Source organism: Leptodactylus fuscus, chromosome 1, assembly GCF_031893055.1.
Source record: "Leptodactylus fuscus isolate aLepFus1 chromosome 1, aLepFus1.hap2, whole genome shotgun sequence".
NCBI classification, from domain to species: domain Eukaryota; kingdom Metazoa; phylum Chordata; class Amphibia; order Anura; family Leptodactylidae; genus Leptodactylus; species Leptodactylus fuscus.
Genome location: NC_134265.1, coordinates 264,255,091 through 264,279,714, shown reverse-complemented (window position 1 = coordinate 264,279,714; position 24,624 = coordinate 264,255,091). Strand labels below are relative to the sequence as shown.

The following is a 24,624-nucleotide window of genomic DNA, read 5'->3' as shown; positions in this document are numbered from 1 at the left end:
ATATTCATAGTTGTAAGGTTTGACAATGCAACCGAAACATTACAAAATTAGGTATATGGATTTCTACTGCTGACATCAAACACTGGTAATAAGGTGGCCAATCGTTGGCAATAAGGACTAGAGTAAGAGCTATATGATTTAGTCATACTGTATAGAATACATTATTTCTTTTTAATGTATTCTATACCTCAACCCCTTCTGCCATATCAGAAACTGGCTTGCAAACTATAAAGATTAGAGATTTTTGGATTATAAAATACATGTAATAAAACTATGTTAAATGACATAGAGTTTATTGACATTAATATGAGCTAAATGTTACAGTACAGTAGTATACAACATGCCTATTCCATTAACATACACATAAACTTAAACATACTACCAATAGTAGTGCACATGGTTTCAGGAGCTATACAATACTGTAAGTTGTTCTCCACCGTAAGTGAAGTTTGTTCCGATTACACAATTGCATGATTTATTGGTTAGACCTTGGATTATGAAATAGCTGTACAAATAACCTGATAACTAAATTAAGAATTCAGCACATTAATGTGCTGAACCTGATAAGATGATAAAATATTGTATCTAGGTAATATGTATAAAAAGGTCAGCTGATGGCATTGCACTCCCATGATGCACCGTCCCTAACCACAAATATGCTAACTTGTGTTATATGCATAAGCCATTAAAACATGGATATAATTTCCGTTCCAATATGATATATTGAAATTACAGGCACATATACAATCGAGTTTGTAATAAATGCTGCTCTAACATTAACCAACTATACACTGGCATTAAATCGCAATATTGGAAGAGCTGAAAACTCTTGTATCTGGTTTATGTTCTTATTCTTTTCTTGCTGACAGGATGAGTTTCTGAGTGAAATCCATTTTCTTGGGTTCTGCAAGCGCCGCCATGTAAATTGTTTTCATGTACGTGGCTGGTATCCTGTAAAGACAAATATTTGATCAAAATGAAAAAGGGAATGTGATAAAGAAAGAATACTAACTGCTCATTCCATGCTGAGGCAGCTATGTCACCTCTGTGGTTCCCACCAGTCTCTGTATATTGGAGTATACGTGCATGTGATGGTCTCAGCAGCTTGTATGGCATGTGACCACTGAGACCAGTGATTGACTCCAGTAGTCATGTGTGCTTGTATAAAATATCACTGCCAACCAGTAAAATCGGTAGGGACCACCAGAGCACAGTGCTGGCGTGTTAGGAGAATGAATAGGTTGAATATAGGGGATATATTGCTCTTGGGCATCTAATTTAAAGGGATTCTACCATTAAAACACTTTTTTTTGTAGATAAGACATCGGAATAGCCTTTAGAAAGGCTATTAGTCTCTTACCTTTTGATGTGATCTCTGCCGCGCCGTTCCTTAGCAATACCGGTTTTTACCGGTATGCAAATTAGTTCTCTCGCAGCGGTGGGGGCATCCCCCAGCACTGGAAATGCGATAGCGCGTCCCCACTGCTGCTCGAAAACAGCGACGCCTCTATCTTCTGCTGGATCCTCCCCTTCTTTCTTCGGCGTCACCTCCAACGCCTGCGCAGTTGGCTCTTACAATGAGACACTAGTAGAGCCGACTGCGCATGCTGGCCGGCGGCTATAGCTCCAAGGCCGCAATTGCGCGCATGCGCAGTCGGCTCTACTAGTGTCTCACTGGCAGAGCCAACTGCGCAGGCATCAGAGGTGACGCCGAAGAAAGACGACGAAAGAAGGGGAGGATCCAGCCGAAGATAGAGGCGTCGCTGGAGCCTGTTTTCGAGCAGCAGTGGGGACGCCCCCATCGCATTTCCAACGCTGGGGCCCGCCCCCATCGCTGCGAGAGAACTAATTTGCATACCGGTAAAAACCGGTATTTCTAAGGAACAGCGGAGGGCGGAGATCACATCTAAAGGTAAAAGATGAATAGCCTTTCCGATGCTATTCCGATGTCTTATCAACAAAAAAAAGTGTTTTAATGGTAGAATCTCTTTAAGGACAGCTTTCTGAAATGAGCAAAATTGTGGCATCACAAAAGGTGACATCACTGGAAAAAAGCCAGTGAGATTGTATTTACCTCTATAGGATTATCGTCGGTCTTTTCAACTGCCAGCTATTTATACTATTCAAAATATAATAGATTGAATAGGGGGGCAGCACTACTGCCACTAGGCAGCCTGGAGGTTGTATGGTCCCTATCTGTATGTACAGTAGTTTCTTGAATGGGATTTTCTGTGCACTGCTCATGCAGGGCGTGGGAGCCTTGAGAGGGCCTGCAAAGGGATTCACTGTCCAAGAACCATAGACATATGACATTATATTTAATCGTAAGATACATTGTCAAATGTTTTGTACTTGCTAGCCATTGAATTCTATGTACTTGTTGAAGGGATACAATGTTAGATATCAGCATGTTAGTGACTTACTTTTCTTTTGTTCACTGGCTGTTCATTCGCTACGGTTAGTTTTGCTCCTCTTGCTTCTTCAAAGGCTAAAGACAAACAAATTAACAGGTGTTTTTGTCACAAGGTTTTTAAGAGCACTCAAAGTCATACCATTGTATTGCGCCATAAAATATTATGTGGGGCAATGGTGATTCATCAATGAAGCAAAACCTATCAGGCAGGAAAATTCCTTGAAATTTAGTTTTGGATTCCCCACTTATCTAGTACTGATGTCCTATCTTCAGAAAGGATCAGCATCAACGACCAGAAGAAGGAATGTTGTTAACCTGATTTTTCACAGAAAATTTTCTGACATATAGCTCCAACATTTGTCATTGTATAGTATACAATGCTGTTGTTGTGACTGACTGTATAGCTGTATAGGCTAAAATAACCCCAGTGGTTGCGGAAGTTCACCAGCCTATGTAAAATTTAGAACTTAGGCGCAGTGTGCATTGAGTATATTTTATATTTCTTGATGCTATATCACATTAAAATACATGAGAGGTCAGTAAACTGAGCCCTCTACATTCTTGATTTTTTTAAGCACTATGACCTTCTAGCCTTTTTTTAATACAAAAGTATTGCCTATTATATAGAAATTAACTGTTCTTCTTACAATGTACTTTCCGACCCAGTTGCTCTGTGCATGGACTGTCTACTCTTCATATGCACAGTATACACATGACTACAATACTCAAATCAAAAGTAAACTAAATGAAAACTTTTAATAGAAATCTATTGCAATACATTGTTAGCTTATATTAAAATGCATGCTTTATATGGTCCTATGTTTCTATATTGCTTACTACATTTTCTGAACACTTTATTATGTTAAACTGCTTCCTTAGGTGTGCTTTTGATAGAACACTTTTTGTTAGAGTTGTTTGACATTATATAACAAGTTCTTTCCATACCAGTAAGCAGTTCATCTATGGCGTCGACCACCATCTTGGCATCTTCCTTTGCAAAACACATTGGAGGCTTAAATTTAAGGACATTTCTATGTGGGCCATCTGCACTCAGAAGAATCCGTTTTTCTTTCAACCTAAAATATACAAGTTGGCTTTAGTACAAGTGGACATTAGGTACCAATGTCATGAATTACCTTACAAAAACTTCCACATAATATAAGAAACATTCTCTATGAGCCATAGTTAAAGAGTTAAATGAGTTGTCTACTTAAAGGGGTTTTCCTGCCTCATTAAATGATCCCCTCTTCACAGATCGGTGGAGTCTGACTGCTGGGACCTCCACTGATCACAAAAATGGAGGAGTTTTTCTCCCCAGTATGAATGGATACCTTTCTATCCACTATTCCATTCAAACTGGAGAGAAAACCACCCTCCTTCTCTAGATCATTGGGAGTCCCAGTTGTCAGACTCCCACTGATCTGCTTCATATCCCACAGGATAAGTAAGTTGTTTAGGTGGGAAACCACCTTTAAGAAGATTGTTATATACGATCATGAATATGCTGTACTAAAGAGGCTCTGTAGCGCTTAAATTTCCTGTAAAGGTACTAGAGGTGCAAAAATTGTCATATGTATAGATGAAAGTCAGCCAAACCTACTGCCCATGAAATGTGTATAATATTGCCCTGACCACTATGGATTTCGGGGTAATGTAAGACTGTTGATTTTTGTCTTAGTCCTACTGTTACATAACTATACAATAAAATATATGAATGGTGCCATTCACAATATAGAGAAACACTGTAAACATCCATCTCATGAATGTAAAATTTGAGAAGCTGGCTATCATTTAGATATATATTTACCTACATATTAGTTGGGGCATATTTCTTTGTGTACAAGGATTGAATATTTTGATGATATGGAACTTATTAAAGGGGACCTGTCATGTTGTAAATACAATCCATTCTACATGCATCTTGTTATAGAGCAGGAGGAGCAGAGTATATATTATTACACTGAAGAACATTCAGTATAATTGGTAATTCGCTGACTGACAGTAGTTTCTGCATGCAGACTCATACATGGCAGCCTGACATTTATTAATAGGACCGCCCTCTTGGCTCCTAAGTCCAGAATGAGCATTAATTTAAATGAAAGTTACACTAATTCCTTTCCCATAAACTATATATCAATCTATTCAGCTCCTGCTCCATACGATGCTTGTAGATGAGACCATATGGTAAAACTATATGTTAGAATTCTAAAGTTCTTTAAGTGTTATGTTATTTGCTCATTGGAAACCTTTAGCTTAGTAAGCAGTCCTCTCTGATATATATTCAGTAAAACACTTACTTGTATATAATGTGCTGGGCCTCTGCTGTCGCCGGTGTCCTCAGCTGCCTGTCTTTAACCAGATCCACACCAATAAACAACCCAACACCTCTGTAGAAAATGAGAACGATATTGTGAAATATTTTATTTTAGCAATACATGTAGACGGCCTGCACAGGAAATATGAACTACATACTCTGCAAAATGCTATGCTTTTCATTTTGTAAGAAAGCCTGCACAACGCAGACCCAGCATACCGTACGTAGCCAAATGTAACCTCCTCTGGTAATACAGAATGAAATTGCAGAATATTGATAGGAATACTATACTTGACCTGAAAATGTCCATTATAAGGACACACATATAAAGCTAGTGACTGTGCAAAGGTTTGAGTCTAAGACAGTCATGTACATAAGAAGAGAGGTGGCACTATGACAAAGATCAAAATGTGGATCCCATTACGGTGCTGGTGTTTGCCACCTAAGACAGAAGGGCTTAGTATCTGTTTCTACTTCACATAACCCTTGGATCTATGTCCTAGACCCTTGGACCTATTGTCCTGCTTGTTTTTTTTAACAATGCATGTCTAGTGAAGAGGAATACTATGCAGGTTGATGCTATCCAACAGCAGTCATGATGGGGCTATATGTATGATGTTGGTTTAGGGAAATATGTATTTATCCTATAAACTGCAGCATACCTGTTCATGGGATGACTCTAGTATTGTAGATTAACTCTTTTGAAGTGAGTTTGGCTAAGTTGCAATACTGTACCTAACTGATGGACCGATGTGGTGCTGTCTTTTGCTAAGACTCCATGCTATCTATTTTCATGGATGCATGAAAATGGATAGCATATAAACCAATTCATTTCTATGTCCTTGATTTTTATGGATCAGTGTCTGGGCCATAGAAGTGAGCCCCAAAATATGTAGTATGTCATGTTCTTGTCTGTGTTTGCAGATCAGGGTTGCCCATATAAGTGTATTGGATCATAAAAATCTTTTTGTGGGTCCATAATTGCGGATATCATACTGATGCCATGCGGACATGTGTTTTGCAGAAAGTTCATGTTTTTGTGAAACAGATCAATTGTTTTACATTTCTGACGCTTTCTATAGGCTTGGTTCACATCTGAGTTGGAGTCTCCGTAGGCAGTGTCCAAAGGTAACTGCTGTTTTCAACATTAAAAGTTTATTGAACGTTTTACAAATTTTTACAAAAACCGGGGGAAAAAAGGGGGGGGGAAGGGGGGGGGGGAAATAAAAAAACAAAGGAGTCGAATAAAGGCAGAACATAGGGGTGAAGGGGGGGGAGGGGGCGGGGAAAAAGGAGGGTACAAGGTGAAAAACGAATAAAGAAAAACAAGTAACCAAAACGGGCAAACGCTCTGGCGCAGCAGAGCTGAAAAACAAAGCACATGTAAAAACCTCAGAACAATTGGAAATCAAGTATCAGAGGGAATAGGTACATGTTGAACAGACAAAACGCACAGGGGGACACTACACAGGGGACACAGAAGGGAAGAGGGAACGGAAGTCGGCAGAATAGTAAAAATGGTTCCAAAGGAGCCAAGTCTGCTGATGCTTAGTATCATCTTGGCGAAGCTCAGCAACCAGGGTCTCCATCGTTCGAAGAGCTAGAACCTCATTCAGCCAGCAAATGAGAAAGGAAGGGTTGGGGACTTCCATAACCTGGGAATGACAGAGCGCGCTGCCACCAACAAGAATCTGAGAAGTCTACGGGTAGGTTTAGAAAACGTCCGGGAGAACAAGGAAAGAAGAAGCGGGGCCGGGTCGTCCTCCAAGTCAATCCCCGTCACCTGCCGAATAACCTGTCTGACCCCAGTCCAAAAAGGGCGTAATAGAGGACATCCCCACCAAACGTGTGCCATCGTGCCACGGTCGGATAGACATCTCCAGCACCTATCAGAGGTGGAGGGGTAAATATCATGCAGGAGGGCAGGAACTCGATACCACCTGGAAAGTATCTTAAAATTGGTCTCCTGCGCCCTGCATGACATAGAGAAGGTATGACACGCACGAAATGCCGAAGACCACACATCAGGAGGGAATGAGGCCCCCAATTCCCTCTCCCACCCACCAGTAAATGACGGAAGCGAATCCTCAGCCCCGTCCAGCAAGAGACCATACAGAAGGGAGACAGTGTGGGAGGGAGGAGTGGAAGAGATACAAAGACGTTCGAACAGCGACAAAGATCTATGAAGGTCCCGAGAGGGCCGCAAAGAGGAGTAGAAGTGAGAAAGCTGGGAGTATTGCCAAGAGGAGAGAGGTGTATCCGAACCAGAGGATTGAGTCAAAATCTCAGAGTGGGAGAGAAGCGAAGAGGCAGAAGTGACCTGCTTAAAGCGAAGGGTGGGAGAGCCGACGCGATAAGATAAGAAGGAAGAGCCCAACGCTGCAGGAAAGTCCGGGTTACCCGATATGGGAGTCATGGGGCCATCGTTCGTATAGAGGAGACGCATGGCACTATATCTACGGCATACTCCCATAGTCTGGCGCGCTATATAGGGAAGCGGATACTGTTTATCATCAGTCCAATATTTCTCATGGAGCCAGGGAAGTGCAGTGAGGGGGACAGGGCTCAATGAGTCCTCGAGGGAAACCCAGAGCTTAGTCTTAGTCGAGTGATGCCAGTCAAGAATACGCGTAGCGACCGCCGCTAAGTAGTATTTCATACAGTCTGGAGCCGCCAGGCCTCCTCTTCGTTTGGAACGAGCTAGCGTACTGCGAGCAATACGGGGGGGTCTCGAGGCCCAGACAAATTTGGTAAAGGATTTGTTAATCACCGAGAAAAAACACGAAGGCAGGATCACCAGGACAGTCTGAAAGAGATACAGCAACCTAGGGAGGACATTCATTTTCAGTAAATTGATGCGTCCCAGCCACGAGAGGCCCTTGGTGTCCCAGCGCTCAAGATCAGACCGCAAAGTGCGGAGTATCAGAAGGAAATTCAGCATATAGGTATCTCCCAAATTACGGGGCAACTGCACTCCCAGATACTTAATGGATCTGGGGGACCACGAAAATTGAAAGGAAGAACGCAAGGCACCAAGGGTCGACGGAAGCAGTGAGACATCTAAGGCTGTGCTTTTTGTCAAATTGATCTTATAATTACTAAAGAAGCTGTAAGTGCTAATCTCCTTGAGAACGGACGGGAGAGAAGTAAGCGGGCTGGTGATGAACAGGAGAACGTCATCTGCAAAAGCAGACACCTCAAGATGACAGTTACGCATCTGCAGGCCGCGGATATCAGGGTTGTTCCTAATAGCGACTAAGAGATGCTCCATTACTAGTGCATATAGGAGAGGGGAGAGCGGGCAACCTTGTCTAGTACCATTATAAATGGTAAAGGGGGAGGAAAGAGAGCCATTAACCCGGACCCGAGCCATAGGAGAACTGTAGAGAGCCTGAATGCGCGCGAGCATGGCTGGGCCGAAGCCTATTTGAGTCAAGGTAGCCTCTAAAAACTTCCAGTCCACCCTGTCAAAAGCCTTCTCCGCATCGAGAGACAACAGCATCATAGGGGTTCGAGAGCGCTGTGCCTGATGAATTGCAGAGAAGGCCCGCAGGGTGTTGTCCCGGGCCTCCCTACAAGGGATAAACCCCACCTGATCAGGATGTACAAGTTCTCCCATGAACGGGCTCAGGCGATTGGCAATCAGTTTGGCATAAAGCTTAGCGTCAGTATTCAGGAGCGAGATTGGCCTATAATTAGCACAGAGCAAATGATCCCTGCCCTCTTTAGGTATTACAGTAATATGGGCTTGGAGGAAAGCAGGGGGGAAGGGGACCCCAGAAGTAGAGGAGTTAAACGCGCGCAGGAGCGGCTGCGCCAAGTCAGCCTTAAGCACCTTAAAAAACCGCGCTGTATAACCATCCGGGCCCGGACTCTTGCCCCCGGGGAGGGAGGCAATACCCAATTCCAGCTCACTTGCAGAAAAGGGAGTTTCCAGAAAAGCCACATCCTCTGGGCGCAGAAACGGAAGGGCAGTACTAGCGACATATTGAGAAAGAGAGGTTCCAGTGGCAGGAGCCGGATGGACCTGACCCGGTGGGGGTAAATGATAGAGGGAACTATAATACTCCTGAAAGGCCGCGGCAATGGCAGATGTGGTATGAGTAATAGAGCCCGAGGGCGATTTGAGAGCCATGACGTGTTGGGCTGCATGGCGCTCCCGAACTGCCCGCGCTAGCAGGCGGCCCGCCTTGTTACCCCATTCATAAAAGGAGCGCTGTCCCAATAGACGAAGCCGCTGATGTTTCCGTTCAAGAAGAGATCTAATCTCTTGACGCGTAGCAGTCAGAGACGCCAATGTCGCCTGCTGGAGCGTACGCTTGTGCTGAGCTTCTAAGATTGCCAGATCGCTCAAGAGAGAGCGAAGCTTCAGACCAGCCTCTCTCTTTAGACGCGCACCATGCTTCATCAGCACTCCGCGGAGAACGCATTTCAGAGCCTCCCACTGCATCGCAGGGGCGGTGACATCACTAGAGTGATCCTGTACAAAGTGAGAGACAGAAAGCTTCAGCTCCGCCAAACACTGCGGATCAAGAAGGAGCGATTCATTCAATCTCCAAGTATTAGACCGCGAGCTGGCAACAGGTGAACGAAAAACACAGGAAACTGGAGAATGGTCAGAGAGGAAGGCAACACCAATCGAGGCCGCCGAGACAGAGGAAAGAAGATTATGAGAAAAGAAGATATAATCAATCCTACTGTACGAACCATGAGGATGGGAGAAAAAGGAGTAGTCCCTGTCGGTCGGGTGGAGGATTCGCCAAACATCGCATAACAGCAAGGCGTTCAACGCCTTCCGAACCTTATTTAGAGCGCCATAAGAAATCTGGGACCTACCCGTGGAAGTATCTAGCAAAGGGTTAAGCAGGAGGTTAAAATCACCGCAGACAATCATGTGACCCCTGGCGAAGGACTGGAGCGCAGACAGGGCAGACAGCAGAAAAGGAACCTGATCAACATTGGGAGCGTATATATTAGCAATCGTATAAACAACACCTGAAATTTCACAGATAAGAAATAAGTACCTCGCCTCGCTATCCACTAAAGAATCTAAGACTTTCACGGGGAGATTTTTATGGAAAAAGACGGCCACCTCCTTAACCTTACCCGAAGTGCTACTACTATGGAACCATTGCGGATAGTATCTATTCTTAATCGTGGGTGTACAGGTAGCCAGGAAATGGGTTTCTTGCAAACATAAAACTTGCACCCTACGTTTATGGGCATCGTATAGAACTTGCGAACGCTTTTCAGGGACATTGAGCCCCTTAACATTGAAAGAGGAGACAGTTATATCCGACATTAGGGGGGAACAAAGAACAAATAAGATACAGGAGGGAAGAACGGAAGGGGGGGGAGGAAGACCAAACTACACAAGGAACACGCAAAGACTAAGGACCAGAGACCAGAGATCTCAAGAGAGCTAGAGACCTCACACAAAACGCTGAATAAGAACACAAAAAGAGGGCTTGCGGGGTACCCTCGGGGGAAGGCTAGGCGACAGGAGCACAAGTCTCCAGATGACCCCGCACTGCAGTGACAGAGCTATGTGGGGACAGAGAAGGCAAGCCACGCGGCCAAAGACAGAGCACCAGAAGAGAAACACACAAAGAAGAGTGAAAGGCACAAGCAGGAGAGAGAGCAGCTCCGGCTCCGACACACGGGCATCTGAACAGACTAGTAACATACAAAAAGTAGGAAGCGGCTAGAGGACTGGAGCAAATAACATATAAGAGTGGGCAAAAACATATAAAAAGGTAAGGCTAGAAAAAAGTCATCACAACGAAACAGGGCATGGAACAAACTCACAGAGTCCGGTCACAGACAACCAAAGTGCAATGTAGATAGTCACTTCTGGGACCCCCGGACAGAGGAGGGTCGGTAACTGCTGTTTTGAGCCAACAGGCTCTCCATTGTTTGGGTCCCCTATAGGACCAGAATGACGGAGAACCCAGTGCTAGTGTGAACCTAGCTTTAGTCTATGAAAAAAAAAAGCTATCTCAGTGAAGACACTAAATGAATGGATTATCAGAACCTCCCACGCTCGTATACAAGACTTCTCCCGAGCTGCACCACTTCTCTGGGATGCTCTACCCTGGACAATCAGATTAACTCCCAATTTCTACAGTTTCAAACGCAAACTGAAGACGCATCTTTTCAGACAAGCCTATCACAATGTCTAACGTAAACCCTTAACCCTCCTCTGTCTCCGCTCCCATATTTCCCCACATGATATGATGTCATCTCATGCTAACTTTATAGGTCCAAGCTCCATCCACATGTTAAAGGACACAACTGTCGACGGCTCATATAGTCTTATGTTTATGTAATGACAGTCACCTCTATTACAAAAGTGTCTGACCTCTGCATAAGCAATGCCGCCCCTGCTACCTCTTGTGTCACCCCCTCTACCTCATAGATTGTAAGCTCTTGTGAGCAGGGCCCTCAGTCCCATTGTGTGAAATGACTTTCTTTGGAATTTATCTTTCTGTCTGTATTTGAACCCTACAAATTGTACAGTGCTGCGGAATATGTTGGCGCTATATAAATAAAATGTATTATTATTATTATTATTATTATTAATGGATACGTATATATCCGCGAAAAATGCAGATAGCATATTTACATGTAATGTAGATGCATTAATATAGCCTTATATAACTCTTCACTACTGAAATACATTGAAATACAAGTGTTGTGTTTTTTTTATCCCTAGGCACTTACTTCTTCAACAAGTTGTAACGTTTAAAGAAATGTTTTCCCATTCTGACCTTTTTTAACTCTTGGTTGCCACCAACATGATATGGATTATACCTTGTTCTTGTACCTACAGTATGTCAGCTGACATCTACATATCATTAATAATACTATTCATTCCACTTATGAATATATGAGCATTAGTTCCCACTATACATATGCTGTCACAAGTCAATCATTATGGAAAAAAGAGTGAGAAGAGATATAGGGCCCAACAGCGGGACAGCTGGTGACCTTCCCCTGTAGCAAAGTGTTTTGGAAACCTATTTACCATCAAGTCAGATGACTTTCCCAGTGAGCGGTTACCTGATATCGCCTATCATCTGGTGTTTTTCTTTCTGCTCCTGCAGCAGCTCCACAAGATAGTTTCCCACTCTGATAGCATTTCCTCGCAAATCTTCTTTTTCAATAATATCAAGCACAGCCAGGCCAACAGCACAAGACACTGGGTTTCCTCCAAACTGCAAGTATAATGGAGAGCATAACTATAAATATCTTAAAACCTAAATTTTAAAAAAAATCACTGGCAAAATAAAAGCCTTTAGAATTTTTCACATATTCTATGGAAACTGTCCTAAAAAATGCCATATCTAAGCACATTCATGCTCATTACATTGCAGAAACAGACTTTCTGTTTTTGCTGTGTATGTTGTTTTTCGAGATTTATTGCAGTCTGGCAGCTTGTTTAACCCTAAATGACCCTTATGGCAATGAGTATATTTATAAAGGTGCTGTTTACTTTATATGATCACATTTTGTTAGAAGTGTCACCGATAACAGGCTGTCTTTTTGTTGGGAAACCTAATGATCACCTGTATTCAGTATGGAAACCTCACAAGAAATGTCCAATGTCCATGTAGCAGTGCATGGTAACGCTCTTTAACCCCTTCCCGCCGCAAGCATTTTTCGATTTTCCTTTCCATTTCTTACTCCACCCCCCCCCCCCCCTTTCAAAGCCCATAAATTCCTTCCCAACTCCAATCTGCCAATGTCTATTAAACCTTATTTATATGTAGTTGACAGTTCAGGTCATTTGGGGTGTGTGTGGGAGGGGGGGGGGGGTTGTGTACATGTTCAGATTTATGTCCACCAGTTGGTACTTACATTTATTTGTAAAGTAAATAATGAACAAAATAGAAGGACCTATAACATGCATGCGTAGCTATTAAATGACTTCTATTTTCTTCATGGAGATTGGCATAGACATAGGGAGTCTTATAGGCTATGCCATTTTACACTAAAAAAGGTATGGAAATGAACATCCCCTCAAACAGAAAAAGCTATACTCTAGTGCCAACTGATGGAAGGCAGCAATGCTATAAGTGAATGTTTGGCCCTTTAAATCCAGGGCCTGTTTGAAGGAGTGGGTATTCACTTATAGGATTGGGTAGACACACAAATCATTTTGCTTTTTGACTAAACATTTTACACAAATTTACCGTGTTAAAGTATTCCAAGCCAGTTGCCCCAAAAGCTTCTGCAATTTCTTTGGTTGTCACAACACAAGACATTGGATGCCCATTACCAATAGGCTTTCCCATGGTAACAATATCTGGTACAAAGTCTTCACCCTGTAGCTGAAAACTCCAGAAATGTTTACCAACTCGTCCAAAGCCAACCTGAACTTCATCAGCTATAAAAACCCCTCCAGCCTTATGTATATACCTGCAACAAAAGAAATATAGCAATGGAACATACAAAGAATCACAACGGTTTTCAGAGGTTGTAAATAGAAAGCATTTAGTCTGATGATCAAATGAGCAGACTGGTGACCGCGTCTCATACATGAGATATGTCTGACTACTAAGTATTACCCTCACTGCTCTACCTAGAAGTCTTATAGCTAGATCCTCTTACAATAGAATATGAAACTGAATCAGTACAGAAAGTCTTGGGAGTGCAAGGTTCATAAGTCAAGAACTAGTTCTGGCCCATTGGTTTGGGAAACTGCCGATCACTGTTACTTATTAGGGAAATCGCTTGTAAAATATTTGTGGAACATACATCTTTGCTGAAATATCTGTATACAAAGTTTAGCAGAGTGGGTGCACAATATATGGCAGTTTCAATGAACAGGATAAAAGATTTCAGTTTATTCACTGAAGGAAGGGTGCGGTATATGACGAGATGTGTCTATCCATCACCATAAATCAGGCAAATCCTCCATCAGTACAGGGATTACAAAATATTGGACTTTATAAATCCCCCATAGTTCACATAGTTCAGCACTTCTGGACTCTTGAAACATATACGTATGTATTTCCAAATGTAAGTAGCTCTTCAATTATCTTGACTTTACATTCTAGACATGAAGATGTTATAAAACAGATCCCTCTGATAACTCTTCTACTTTTTTTTTTTTTTTTTTTACAAATAAATGCCTTATAGAACAGGTACATACTCTTTCACTCTCTGGAAATAGCCAGGGGGTGGAATAATTTGACCTCCACAGCTTTGCATGGATTCAGCAATGAAAGCAGCAATCTATATAAGAGAAGAAAAGATCAGGGCAATGCTCTAGTGGATTCTTTTAGAAGTCTGGGTGTGGAACTTTATATGAAAGAAAAATAAGACCTCCAAATATAGTACCCCAAACTCATGAAGTTTAGTGGCAGAAAAGTTAGTAAGAATGGGCTAAACTCATTATGTATAAGTGTCGCTTGACATTGACCAAGAAGACCTACATTTGATACACAAGAGCACCAAACAATACAACACGTTTCTATAGCCCATTCCTAACTATAGTCATAGTGGGCATGATAGCTCTTTATCAACAACTGGTCACTTCTAGGAATGGAGAATGAAGGTTATTCAGAATAAAACAATCAGATGTCATTATCAGCATTTCTTAGAAAAAGTTATTTAGTCTCCAGCTGTGAAAAACATAAAAGCTATGTCCGTCATAGCTAGAATTATATTGTTTTAATACAGAATTCTACCATCATCGTAAAAGCTTGTAATTGTTGGTAACATATAAAATACTGATACAACATAGCATGAGTCCCTCAAAAATAAAAGGTGAATACATATAATGTATACATGTACCAGAAACACTAATTTACAGTAACAGATGTAGCCAAGATATCACGCATCTTCCCTAAGGCGATACTTTGTCCTTTACATTTGTAAAACATCTTAAAGGGGTTATTTAACAAAAAAAATGTATCTTCTATCCAAGGATAAATTGCTGATCAGTGTGGACTGAGACCCCACTGATCCTGAGAATGGGGGTGTCTTACCCCCATTGTGACTGTAGCTACAGTGAATGCAGACATACCCCTTGTGATGCGGATACTACCCCATTCTAGCTCCCATTCACTTTAATTGGGGCATTCAGTTTCGGTGGGAGTCTAAGGATAAAAGATACATTTTTTTTGTGGCACAACCCCTTTAACTCAGTAGATATAGATAAAATGCATTCTCTAAAGGGTGATCCACAAGTCTCTTTACAAAGGGAAAAGGGTTTTTTTCACATAACTTACTCTACATAGTTATCATTTTATTGAAAACACATATGCTTGTGTCTTCTGCCATGTGATATGTGTATAGTTACATTGCAAATGGGTTCCCTAAGATAAAGTTTGTTATCTCGTCCTGGTAAACCACAATGTCCAAGTGGCCTCAGAAAATCAAGTGGGCTATAAATCTTGGAGGATGTGTAAAGGGACTAAGGTCAGCAAATCCAGGAAATTTAGATACACTAATCCCTTTATACTTGGAGAATTTTGCATCACCTTGCTTATTCATTTGCACATGTTTGATCTGTATTATATTTTTTTTAAAGCTTGACTGTATTGTTTATGCTGTACACTATACATTGCTGGGTAAAGTATCATCATCCATAATCTGAAAACACAAAGCTGTGAGCAAAAAAATATATACACTATAGAGATGAGGAGAGCAACATCATGTGGAATTCCATAGGGGAGATATAAGCCTTTAGCTTGGTCAGCAACTGGGCAACTTCATCAACACCTACAATATGCAAAAAAGGAGAAAAAGGAAAACAACTGACCATTAGTAAGAAGGTTTTGTAAGGTTGATCCACAAAATCCTAAGTGTAGAAGAAGTATGTTACAGCACAATGTCAGTCTCATAAGATTAGTATGAGTAAATGAGTACAAAACAAGAGTTCTGTGCTAGTAAGCCTTGTGTTTCATAACCATCCTTTTGTCTCACAAATGAATGCAAGTCTTTCTTTCCCCATGACAAAGGCTTTTTATAAAGCCCAAATAATAAACCGCCTATAAGTGTTTTCTTTATCGTATCTATGTCATTCATTTTGCCTTTATTTATTTTATAGTCCAAAATGTGCCTATTCTCTACCCAAATGTCATAGTCATAGCCATAGTGTCATATACCTGGTCCTGGCATTGTGGTATAGCTACAGTATCTTTGTACGTAATAAAATAATAATAGGAATATGGACCACAGAATGCCGTCTGTGTGCATGTTCTAAGAAACAGATGACTATTACATTTTGTTCTGCAAATCCAAAGTCCTTGGCAGAAGAAGGACTCATTATTAGGACCTAACCAGATCACAGGATATCCTTGTGGTCTTTAGCAGATGCGTAGGAACATTTCCTTAACATACTTGGAAAATTTATACCCCAGCAAAGAATAATAAATCCAGTCCCAAAAGAGCAGTGGTTGTTAAATATTTTCGGATGGATAACACCCTGAACCGGGGACAGGAATATTAAGAAGCCTAAAAAAAGCAAACACGTTAAACAGAATACTAAGATGTCTGCCTAAAAGAGAGATGAAAAAATGAAGCTTTCATTTATTGAACTACCTACATCAAAGAAGCCTACGCAGATTCTGTAGGACACTCCCTTAAAGGGATTATCACATTACTTGCGGTGCTAAAATACAATTTGTTACAGTATATTTATTGCTACAGGTCAGTTACAGTGTATATCCACCATAAGAATGTACAGCAGGCTAGACCTGTCATACAGGTAATGAGGCTTGTGTGAAATGCCAAGCAAACCTGTCGCAAATGTTTCCATGACATTACGGTATTGTCATGTAGTATAAAGAACACTTATAGGTAAATGAGGTACAGTGTTCAGTCAGCTGAAAGACTACATCACGTGAGTGACACTGATCCTCTCCATATGACGTCTTCCTTCACCATGTTTATGTCACTTCTGCTTCTGTATACTAGGCAGAGCCTCCACTACAGCAATATATATATACCCCTTCAAAGCCTAGAATACCTAATAGTTGTCTGGTGGGCCGTCCAGCCTTACATACAGTTATGCTGTAGTCTTTATGTAATAACCCGCTCAATAAAGGGTGGAAAGTCACTGCCCCCATTACATTTAACAACCAGAGCAAACGCCTAACTGAAAAAACCAATCCAATCATATAATAATATCTTTACTCAATAAATGTTTGAGGGAAGTCAATGAGATGCAATAGAATATATATGAGTATATTTCGTGTTGGCAAATAGTTTGTCAATCTTTCTTGTCATGGGTGTTCCCATTATTCCAAGTATGTGGTGTAAGTGTATTTTTCTCTTGTGCATTGTAATGTCCAACTGACTACACAAATATACCATCAAAAGTACAAATACACAATTGGAAAATGAAACATTACCATACACTGACAGATAGAAACATAACAAACATGTCGGTGTTCATGACCCCACACTAACCTGGCGATTATTTTCATGAGCCTCTTTGATGATGCTATTGACTTCATCGGCATATGCAGCCCCAGGATCAGGGTGGTCTTCTCTGTAGTTACCCCGATAGATATCAGGTGATGGAGCCTAAAAATGCATGCATATTTAAGACCTTGTAAGTATTTCAAGAAGTGTTGACAGAAAAACACAACAAAAACACAATCTGTAAGTGTATAGTTTCACGTTACTATTGTGTGTGTGTGTGTGTGGGGGGGGGTATTTTGTAATTTTATAATATCATTAAGCTTTATTTTCCTTCTTTTTAGTAGAAAACAGGTTCTAAAGTTATCCCTACCAAATCTCTAACTAAGCATTTTACTCTTGAGGTTTGGGTTTGCAAACATGGCACATCTTTGGTAATGCGACGCTTCTAGTTTGGGTTATCATTTTTTGACATGCTAGATATGTTGGTGTGGATACTCATAAAACGTAGATGTAGTTTAAATGTGTCACGATGAGGCAAAAATGCAATGAAATTGGGTCATAATTCTGATTCAAAGTAACCCAACTAAAAGGTAGTATAAAGTTAGACTAGACAGTCTAAAGATGTTCCAGATTTATCATCTGGCATCACGTGTAACAATAACTCTGGCATATTTTCCGACTGCCTGTCTACACTGTTTATACTTTCTAACTCTTAGTGACTGTATATTGCCAGTATATGCAGATACAGTGGCATTTCCCAAAAAGGAGGGGTCACTTTAAATAGCTGTATCTCCTGTTTTATACCACATATAACAAATATTCTCAGCTTTCATAGGCTATCAAGACCTAGCTATAAAACAGAGATATCATTAGTTAATAACACAGTCAGGAATGTGATTTTTATATCAAGCTATAAAATTGTGAACCTCCCTAAGAGTTAAAAAAAAGAACAGGAAAATCCCTTTATGGTCACCATGACACATATATAATATCTCAACTTATATCATATTTGCTCCAAATTCTATTTTATTTGTACAGTTGGCACATTTCCTATTAATGTTATGAGAAAAAGTTACAATATGTGATTTATTATTCTTGGATGGATTCATTTACTGTGTTTTGTTGATATACACTTTATGTCAAAGGGCTAAATTAAAGGGTATATGACCACTGGAACAGGAAGTTCTAATTCAGAAGTCAATTTACTCCCTTACACAAACCACACTAAAGGATTATAATGGAACTGGTTGCACTTCTTTAGGAAATAAAACAAACCAATAATATGTTCTTATGTAACACACATTTGGGGTTTTGCATTACTTGCAAGGATTCCTTTAATAGTTGTTAATCAGTACATTAGTATCCATCACAGTTTATTTTATTTTTACCAAATGTGACAATAAAATAGATCTCCTACGGATCTCTTACAAATTCTCTTTCATGTGCAATCTCCACTAGGGGGAGCTCACTGAGTAAAAGGTGCCTTTCTAAATGTAAGAGTGTAAGAGAAAGCATTGTGGAGACAGTTACATGTCTTTCTTATGTGTGAATTCATTCTATTTGCTTAGGATCGTTGGTTTCCTTTAAAGGAGACTTTGCCTGCATAGCAATAGGTGGCACTGTAGTACCGTTGTAGAGGAGGCAATTGTTTTCAGCTAGCTTAGCTGATAGAGGGAAAGTTGCTGAATCGTGTCTGTTACATGGTATAATGGTGGAAGGGTTACCGCCACTCAGGGTCGGTTGGTTTCCTGATGATGTGAGCAATACTGTGAGAGATGACTTCATTACTGACAATGAGAGCAGAGCACACTGGAGTAACTATAGAAGTTGCAGTGGTCGCTGCTTCAATATGGCCCAGAAGCCAAGGGGGCCCACAGGCCACCCTCAACACACTGGGGCTGGATTAATTTATTTGATCTCCTTTCTGGTTTCATTTAATGGCTGGTAGTATGTGCATCATGATTTACTAACTCTGCCCTCTGGTGTGTTGGATAGAGAAGATTTATGATGCACAGCTTTCCACTTTCAGAAAGGAGAAAAGTAACTGTACACTCTTAGGGTCTGTTCCCACAGAGTTTTTTCCTGGTGGATTTTAAGGCAGAATCAAACATTCACCTCAAAAAACACCTTCCAACTCTCCCTTTCATTTCAATGGGAGTCCGTAGCAGATTTTATCCTCTGGCTGATTTTTTCAATGACTGGAAGACAGATACAAATGGCTAGTGTTTTTTTTTCCCGTCTCTCATTCTCTTCCATTGACTTTGCAAGGCAAAAACTGCTCGAAAATAGATCATGATTCTTTTTTTCCTCTAGCTAAAAAAAAAATCAGGCCTGCAAAAAACTCAGTGTAAACTTACCCCTATGGCCTATACAACCAGCTCATTCCACAAGTAAATGATGGGTTGTGAATCGAAATAAGAACGTAAATGAAATAATGAACACTTACCACATGTACATAGTCTTTTTTGGCATCTTTTCCAAGCTGTTGAAATTTATATGGGCTTATGTCAATCAAAGATGTCACATGTCCATGGTAAGCGCTGAAGCAAAAATGACAAAGAGAATATACATTTACTATGGCATATGGCTTTAATATAATTAATAATATAATTTAATACTATTATTATAGCTGTTTTTATGTTCATTATCTATTTTATTTACATAGAATTATAGAAAGAATGAAGTATAAGCAAGTTTAACTGAATATAAATAAAGTGCATAATGTATTACAGATTTATGAGCAGGCAGAAATGAATGCGCTATGGTGTAATGACGTTCGAAAACCTACTGGTCAAGGGTTATCACATCCTGGTGTCCAGTGTACTGTCGCGCCAAACGTAAAGCTAGGTCATTTGCTTCTGACCTGTAAGAGAAAGTTAAGCAAATAAGGGGCGGACACCTTTATACACCCTGTGCCCGAAAAGTGCTGCATGAAGAGGGCAATGCCCTGTATTAGGCCATCAGTTCAACCATATAAAACCAATAAATATATGACAGCAAACTGCTTGCGATGCCTGTTATGTATTTGTAGGTAGTTTGTTTTACGGTATGATACATTTTATTTCTCAGTTTGTATTAGTATAACCACTGAGTACTGCCCCTGCTGTCTGACCTAACATATTGTTACAGAAAAAGTGCCACATCTGTCCATGAATTGTACTGTAGCCAGTCCCATAGACATGAATGGGACCAAGCTGCAAACACAACCACTAGAGCATTCCTGGTTTCCTAAGGTTATACAACCCCTTTAAATAGTTGTTGACAAATCTATCCTATCTGCTTGAATCTTGAAGCTATTGTCTATACTAGAATCTATATCACACCACAAGTCATCAGATATGTTAACAAATATCTAATGTCTTTACCACAAATACACTGGGGACAAAATCAGAGAAAATATATTTTGGAGTGTAATGGGTAACAAAACACCAGAACACAAATATTGCATCTACAGTTAGGGCCAGAAATATTTGGACAGTGACACAATTTTCGCGAGTTGGGCTCTGCATGCCACCACATTGGTTTTGAAATGAAACCTCTACAACAGAATTCAAGTGCAGATTGTAACGTTTAATTTGAAGGGTTGAACAAAAATATCTGATAGAAAATGTAGGAATTGTACACATTTCTTTACAAACACTCCACATTTTAGGAGCTCAAAAGTAATTGGACAAATAAACATAACCCAAACAAAATATTTTTATTTTCAATATTTTGTTGCGAATCCTTTGGAGGCAATCACTGCCTTAAGTCTGGAACCCATGGACATCACCAAACGCTGGGTTTCCTCCTTCTTAATGCTTTGCCAGGCCTTTACAGCCGCAGCCTTCAGGTCTTGCTTGTTTGTGGGTCTTTCCGCCTTAAGTCTGGATTTGAGCAAGTGAAATGCATGCTCAATTGGGTTAAGATCTGGTGATTGACTTGGCCATTGCAGAATGTTCCACTTTTTTGCACTCATGAACTCCTGGGTAGCTTTGGCTGTATGCTTGGGGTCATTGTCCATCTGTACTATGAAGCGCCGTCCGATCAACTTGGCAGCATTTGGCTGAATCTGGGCTGAAAGTATATCCCGGTACACTTCAGAATTCATCCGGCTACTCTTGTCTGCTGCTATGTCATCAATAAACACAAGTGACCCAGTGCCATTGAAAGCCATGCATGCCCATGCCATCACGTTGCCTCCACCATGTTTTACAGAGGATGTGGTGTGCCTTGGATCATGTGCCGTTCCCTTTCTTCTCCAAACTTTTTTCTTCCCATCATTCTGGTACAGGTTGATCTTTGTCTCATCTGTCCATAGAATACTTTTCCAGAACTGAGCTGGCTTCTTGAGGTGTTTTTCAGCAAATTTAACTCTGGTCTGTCTATTTTTGGAATTGATGAATGGTTTGCATCTAGATGTGAACCCTTTGTATTTACTTTCATGGAGTCTTCTCTTTACTGTTGACTTAGAGACAGATACACCTACTTTACTGAGAGTGTTCTGGACTTCAGTTGATGTTGTGAACTGGTTCTTCTTGACCAAAGAAAGTATGCGGCGATCATCCACCACTGTTGTCATCCGTGGACGCCCAGGCCTTTTTGAGTTCCCAAGCTCACCAGTCAATTCCTTTTTTCTTAGAATGTACCCGACTGTTGATTTTGCTACTCCAAGCATGTCTGGTATCTCTCTGATGGATTTTTTCTTTTTTTTCAGCCTCAGGATGTTCTGCTTCACCTCAATTGAGAGTTCCTTTGAGCGCATGTTGTCTGGTCACAGCAACAGCTTCCAAATGCAAAACCACACACCTGGAATCAACCACAGACCTTTTAACTACTTCATTGATTACAGATTTATGAGGGAGATGCCTTCAGAGTTAATTGCAGCCCTCCATTGTCCAATTACTTTTGGTCCCTTGAAAAAGAGGAGGCTATGCATTACAGAGCTATGATTCTTAAACCCTTTCTCCGATTTGGATGTGGAAACTCTCATATTGCAGCTGGGAGTGTGCACTTTCAGCCCATATTATATATATATAATTGTATTTCTGAACATGTTTTAGTAAACAGCTAAAATAACAAAACTTGTGTCACTGTCCAAATATTTCTGGCCCTAACTGTATATATTGTCTGTGTAATATTTGGTAACAGGACTGTAAAGCAATAGTGTTAACCAATGCGCCTACAATATTGCAATTAGACATGTAGATTGCATATGTCATGTCTGCTATGAGTTTACTGTACAAAATATTCTTAGTTGTGTTCTTATTTCTGGATATTGTATGGTGTGGGTCAATTATCGTCTACTGAGGTTATCTGGCTTGGGAATGATGTAGCAGAGCTGTTTCTCTTTTATCATGTCTTAGGTGTTGTCTTCCCTCCGTGTCACATTCAACACGCTCTTTGGTTGACGAAAGAATAAAATCAATATCAGGAAAATGAATGTATTTTTCTACTGCTATCTTGTTTTCTTAGTGTCTAGCAGCACAATCATTCCTAAGTCAGTTTAGTGGACGTTGTACTTGTAACGGTACAATTTGCTAGAAATGATATAGAACTTATTTCAAAGTGTTGCCTACTAGTAACCAAATCTTTGGGACCCTACTTTAGACTCCATACTCTCCCAAAGTTCAGACAATGCCATTTACAGATGTAGTTAATCCAAACGTTTGCAACTGGTTAAACTGTTGCATGTGATCTTATCATAGAAGACAACAAACAAACAAACAATCTAAAGTCATTGAAACATATTTAGCAAATGATTTTTCATTGGCTTTTGTTTTCTCTAATAAGATAACATGCTGCAGCAGCTTAACCAATTCCTCTGCTTTGGTTTTGAAGGGTCTAGGGGAGAATGGAAAACCTAAAGGAGACTTATCATCTTGTGAAACTTTTTCCTTACTCATGAAACTCTAATATCAATAATAATTCCATAAATGTCTTCAGTGTTCTCTCATGAAACTTTAATAAGATTATATCCCTCAACACCGAAATGGCAACATTAAGAAGGAAAACTCTTGGATTTATTGAAATCACATGATCCATAGACAACATGTCAACATAGAACACAAATGATAAAAAATGGAAACAATATTCAAAATGCCTCAATACCTTGACATGTTATCAATTATTGGTTGTCTGAGGAATGATATGCCATGATGAATGTGCTTGGGCACAGAAATTACCAACATTGGCTGCTCACAGCTACCTTTGCAATTGTCAACCAATGAGGTCTCAGATGTGCTCAATGGGAGACAAGGTTGGAGACGCTAAATGCCGTGGAAGCACATTTTGCCCACAGGAGCAACATGTGGCCTAGTATTGTCCAGTTAAAAAATGGCTGCAGGGACACTTTGGAGAAATGGCCATACGACTGGTTCCACTATCAAATTATTGCAACACCTATCTGTAGTGCACAAGAAGAGAAGACCATAGGGCTACCTAATATTTTGCCACCCCATACCATAATCCTGGGAGTAAGAATGGTGTGAGGCTACCTTATGAAGGCATCTTCATTGCCTTGCTCTTATGGTTTCCAGGCCGATCTCTCTCTATCATGAGGTCAATGTAACACCTATAGCTGGACATTTGGATCATAGTCCAATGTCATACAAACTCATTCTGATGGTTTGTGTTGACATTGCCACACTAGGCTTGGGATGTGATGTGTAATGTGCAGTATAGAATAGATGACTTTTTTCCATCAGACAATCTGTCCATTGGATAACCTCCACGCACCTCTTGATGACATTCCAGTTCATTGCTGTTACAACCAACAGCACATGCAACATTGAACAGTGCTAACATCTCAGCCTAGGTGATAGCAATCTGCTAGAGTGATAAATCAAGCCATCTCAGCTCAATAATTTTGCCCCCCCCCCCCCCTCAATTTGCAAATAGTGGCAATAAGTGGCATTTCAATGAACAGAAGACATCGCACAATAACCCAACACCACTGCATCCAATTTTTGTATCTTCGCTTTTCTGAAAAACTTGGTTTTCAATCCGGCTTTAAGCCTCTCTCACATTCTACAGATTGGATCTAGGTGCTTAATAGAGATGAGCGAACACTAAAATGTTCGAGGTTCGAAATTCGATTCGAACAGCCGCTCAATGTTCGTGTGTTCGAATGGGTTTCGAACCCCATTATAGTCTATGGGGAACAGATACTCGTTAAGGGGGAAACCCAAATCCGTGTCTGGAGGGTCACCAAGTCCACTATGACACCCCAGGAAATGATGCCAACACCTCTGGAATGACACTGGGACAGCAGGGGAAGCATGTCTGGGGGCATCTAACACACCAAAGACCCTCTATTACCCCAACATCACAGCCTAACAACTACACACTTTACACACTCAATACCACATCTCTGACAGTAGGAAAACACCTTGAAACGTGTATTTGGCACTTGCAGTGAGGAGAGCTTGTCACCAGCAGTGAATTTGGCCCTTGTAGTAAGTTGAGGTTGGCACCAACATTTGTTTTGAAAATCAGGGTGGATTGAGCCTCTAACCAGCAGAGTTTGGGCAAATTCATG

General features: G+C 40.8%; 1 protein-coding gene across 1 annotated transcript in view; it reads right to left on the bottom strand.

The window, feature by feature from the left end:
- Positions 1-272: 272 nt before the first annotated feature.
- The window catches only part of ETNPPL (ethanolamine-phosphate phospho-lyase), a 44,250-nt gene continuing 19,898 nt past the window's right edge, over positions 273-24,624 (bottom strand). Inside the window, exons 4-13 of the mRNA XM_075287176.1 lie at positions 19,894-19,968; positions 19,552-19,645; positions 17,151-17,267; positions 13,885-13,967; positions 12,923-13,148; positions 11,790-11,944; positions 4,711-4,800; positions 3,359-3,489; positions 2,424-2,488; positions 273-951 (exon numbers count right to left, since the gene is read on the bottom strand). Of these exons, the coding sequence (XP_075143277.1) occupies positions 841-951; positions 2,424-2,488; positions 3,359-3,489; positions 4,711-4,800; positions 11,790-11,944; positions 12,923-13,148; positions 13,885-13,967; positions 17,151-17,267; positions 19,552-19,645; positions 19,894-19,968 (1,147 nt within the window). The 3' untranslated portion in view covers positions 273-840. The remainder of the gene's footprint in view (positions 952-2,423; positions 2,489-3,358; positions 3,490-4,710; positions 4,801-11,789; positions 11,945-12,922; positions 13,149-13,884; positions 13,968-17,150; positions 17,268-19,551; positions 19,646-19,893; positions 19,969-24,624) is intronic.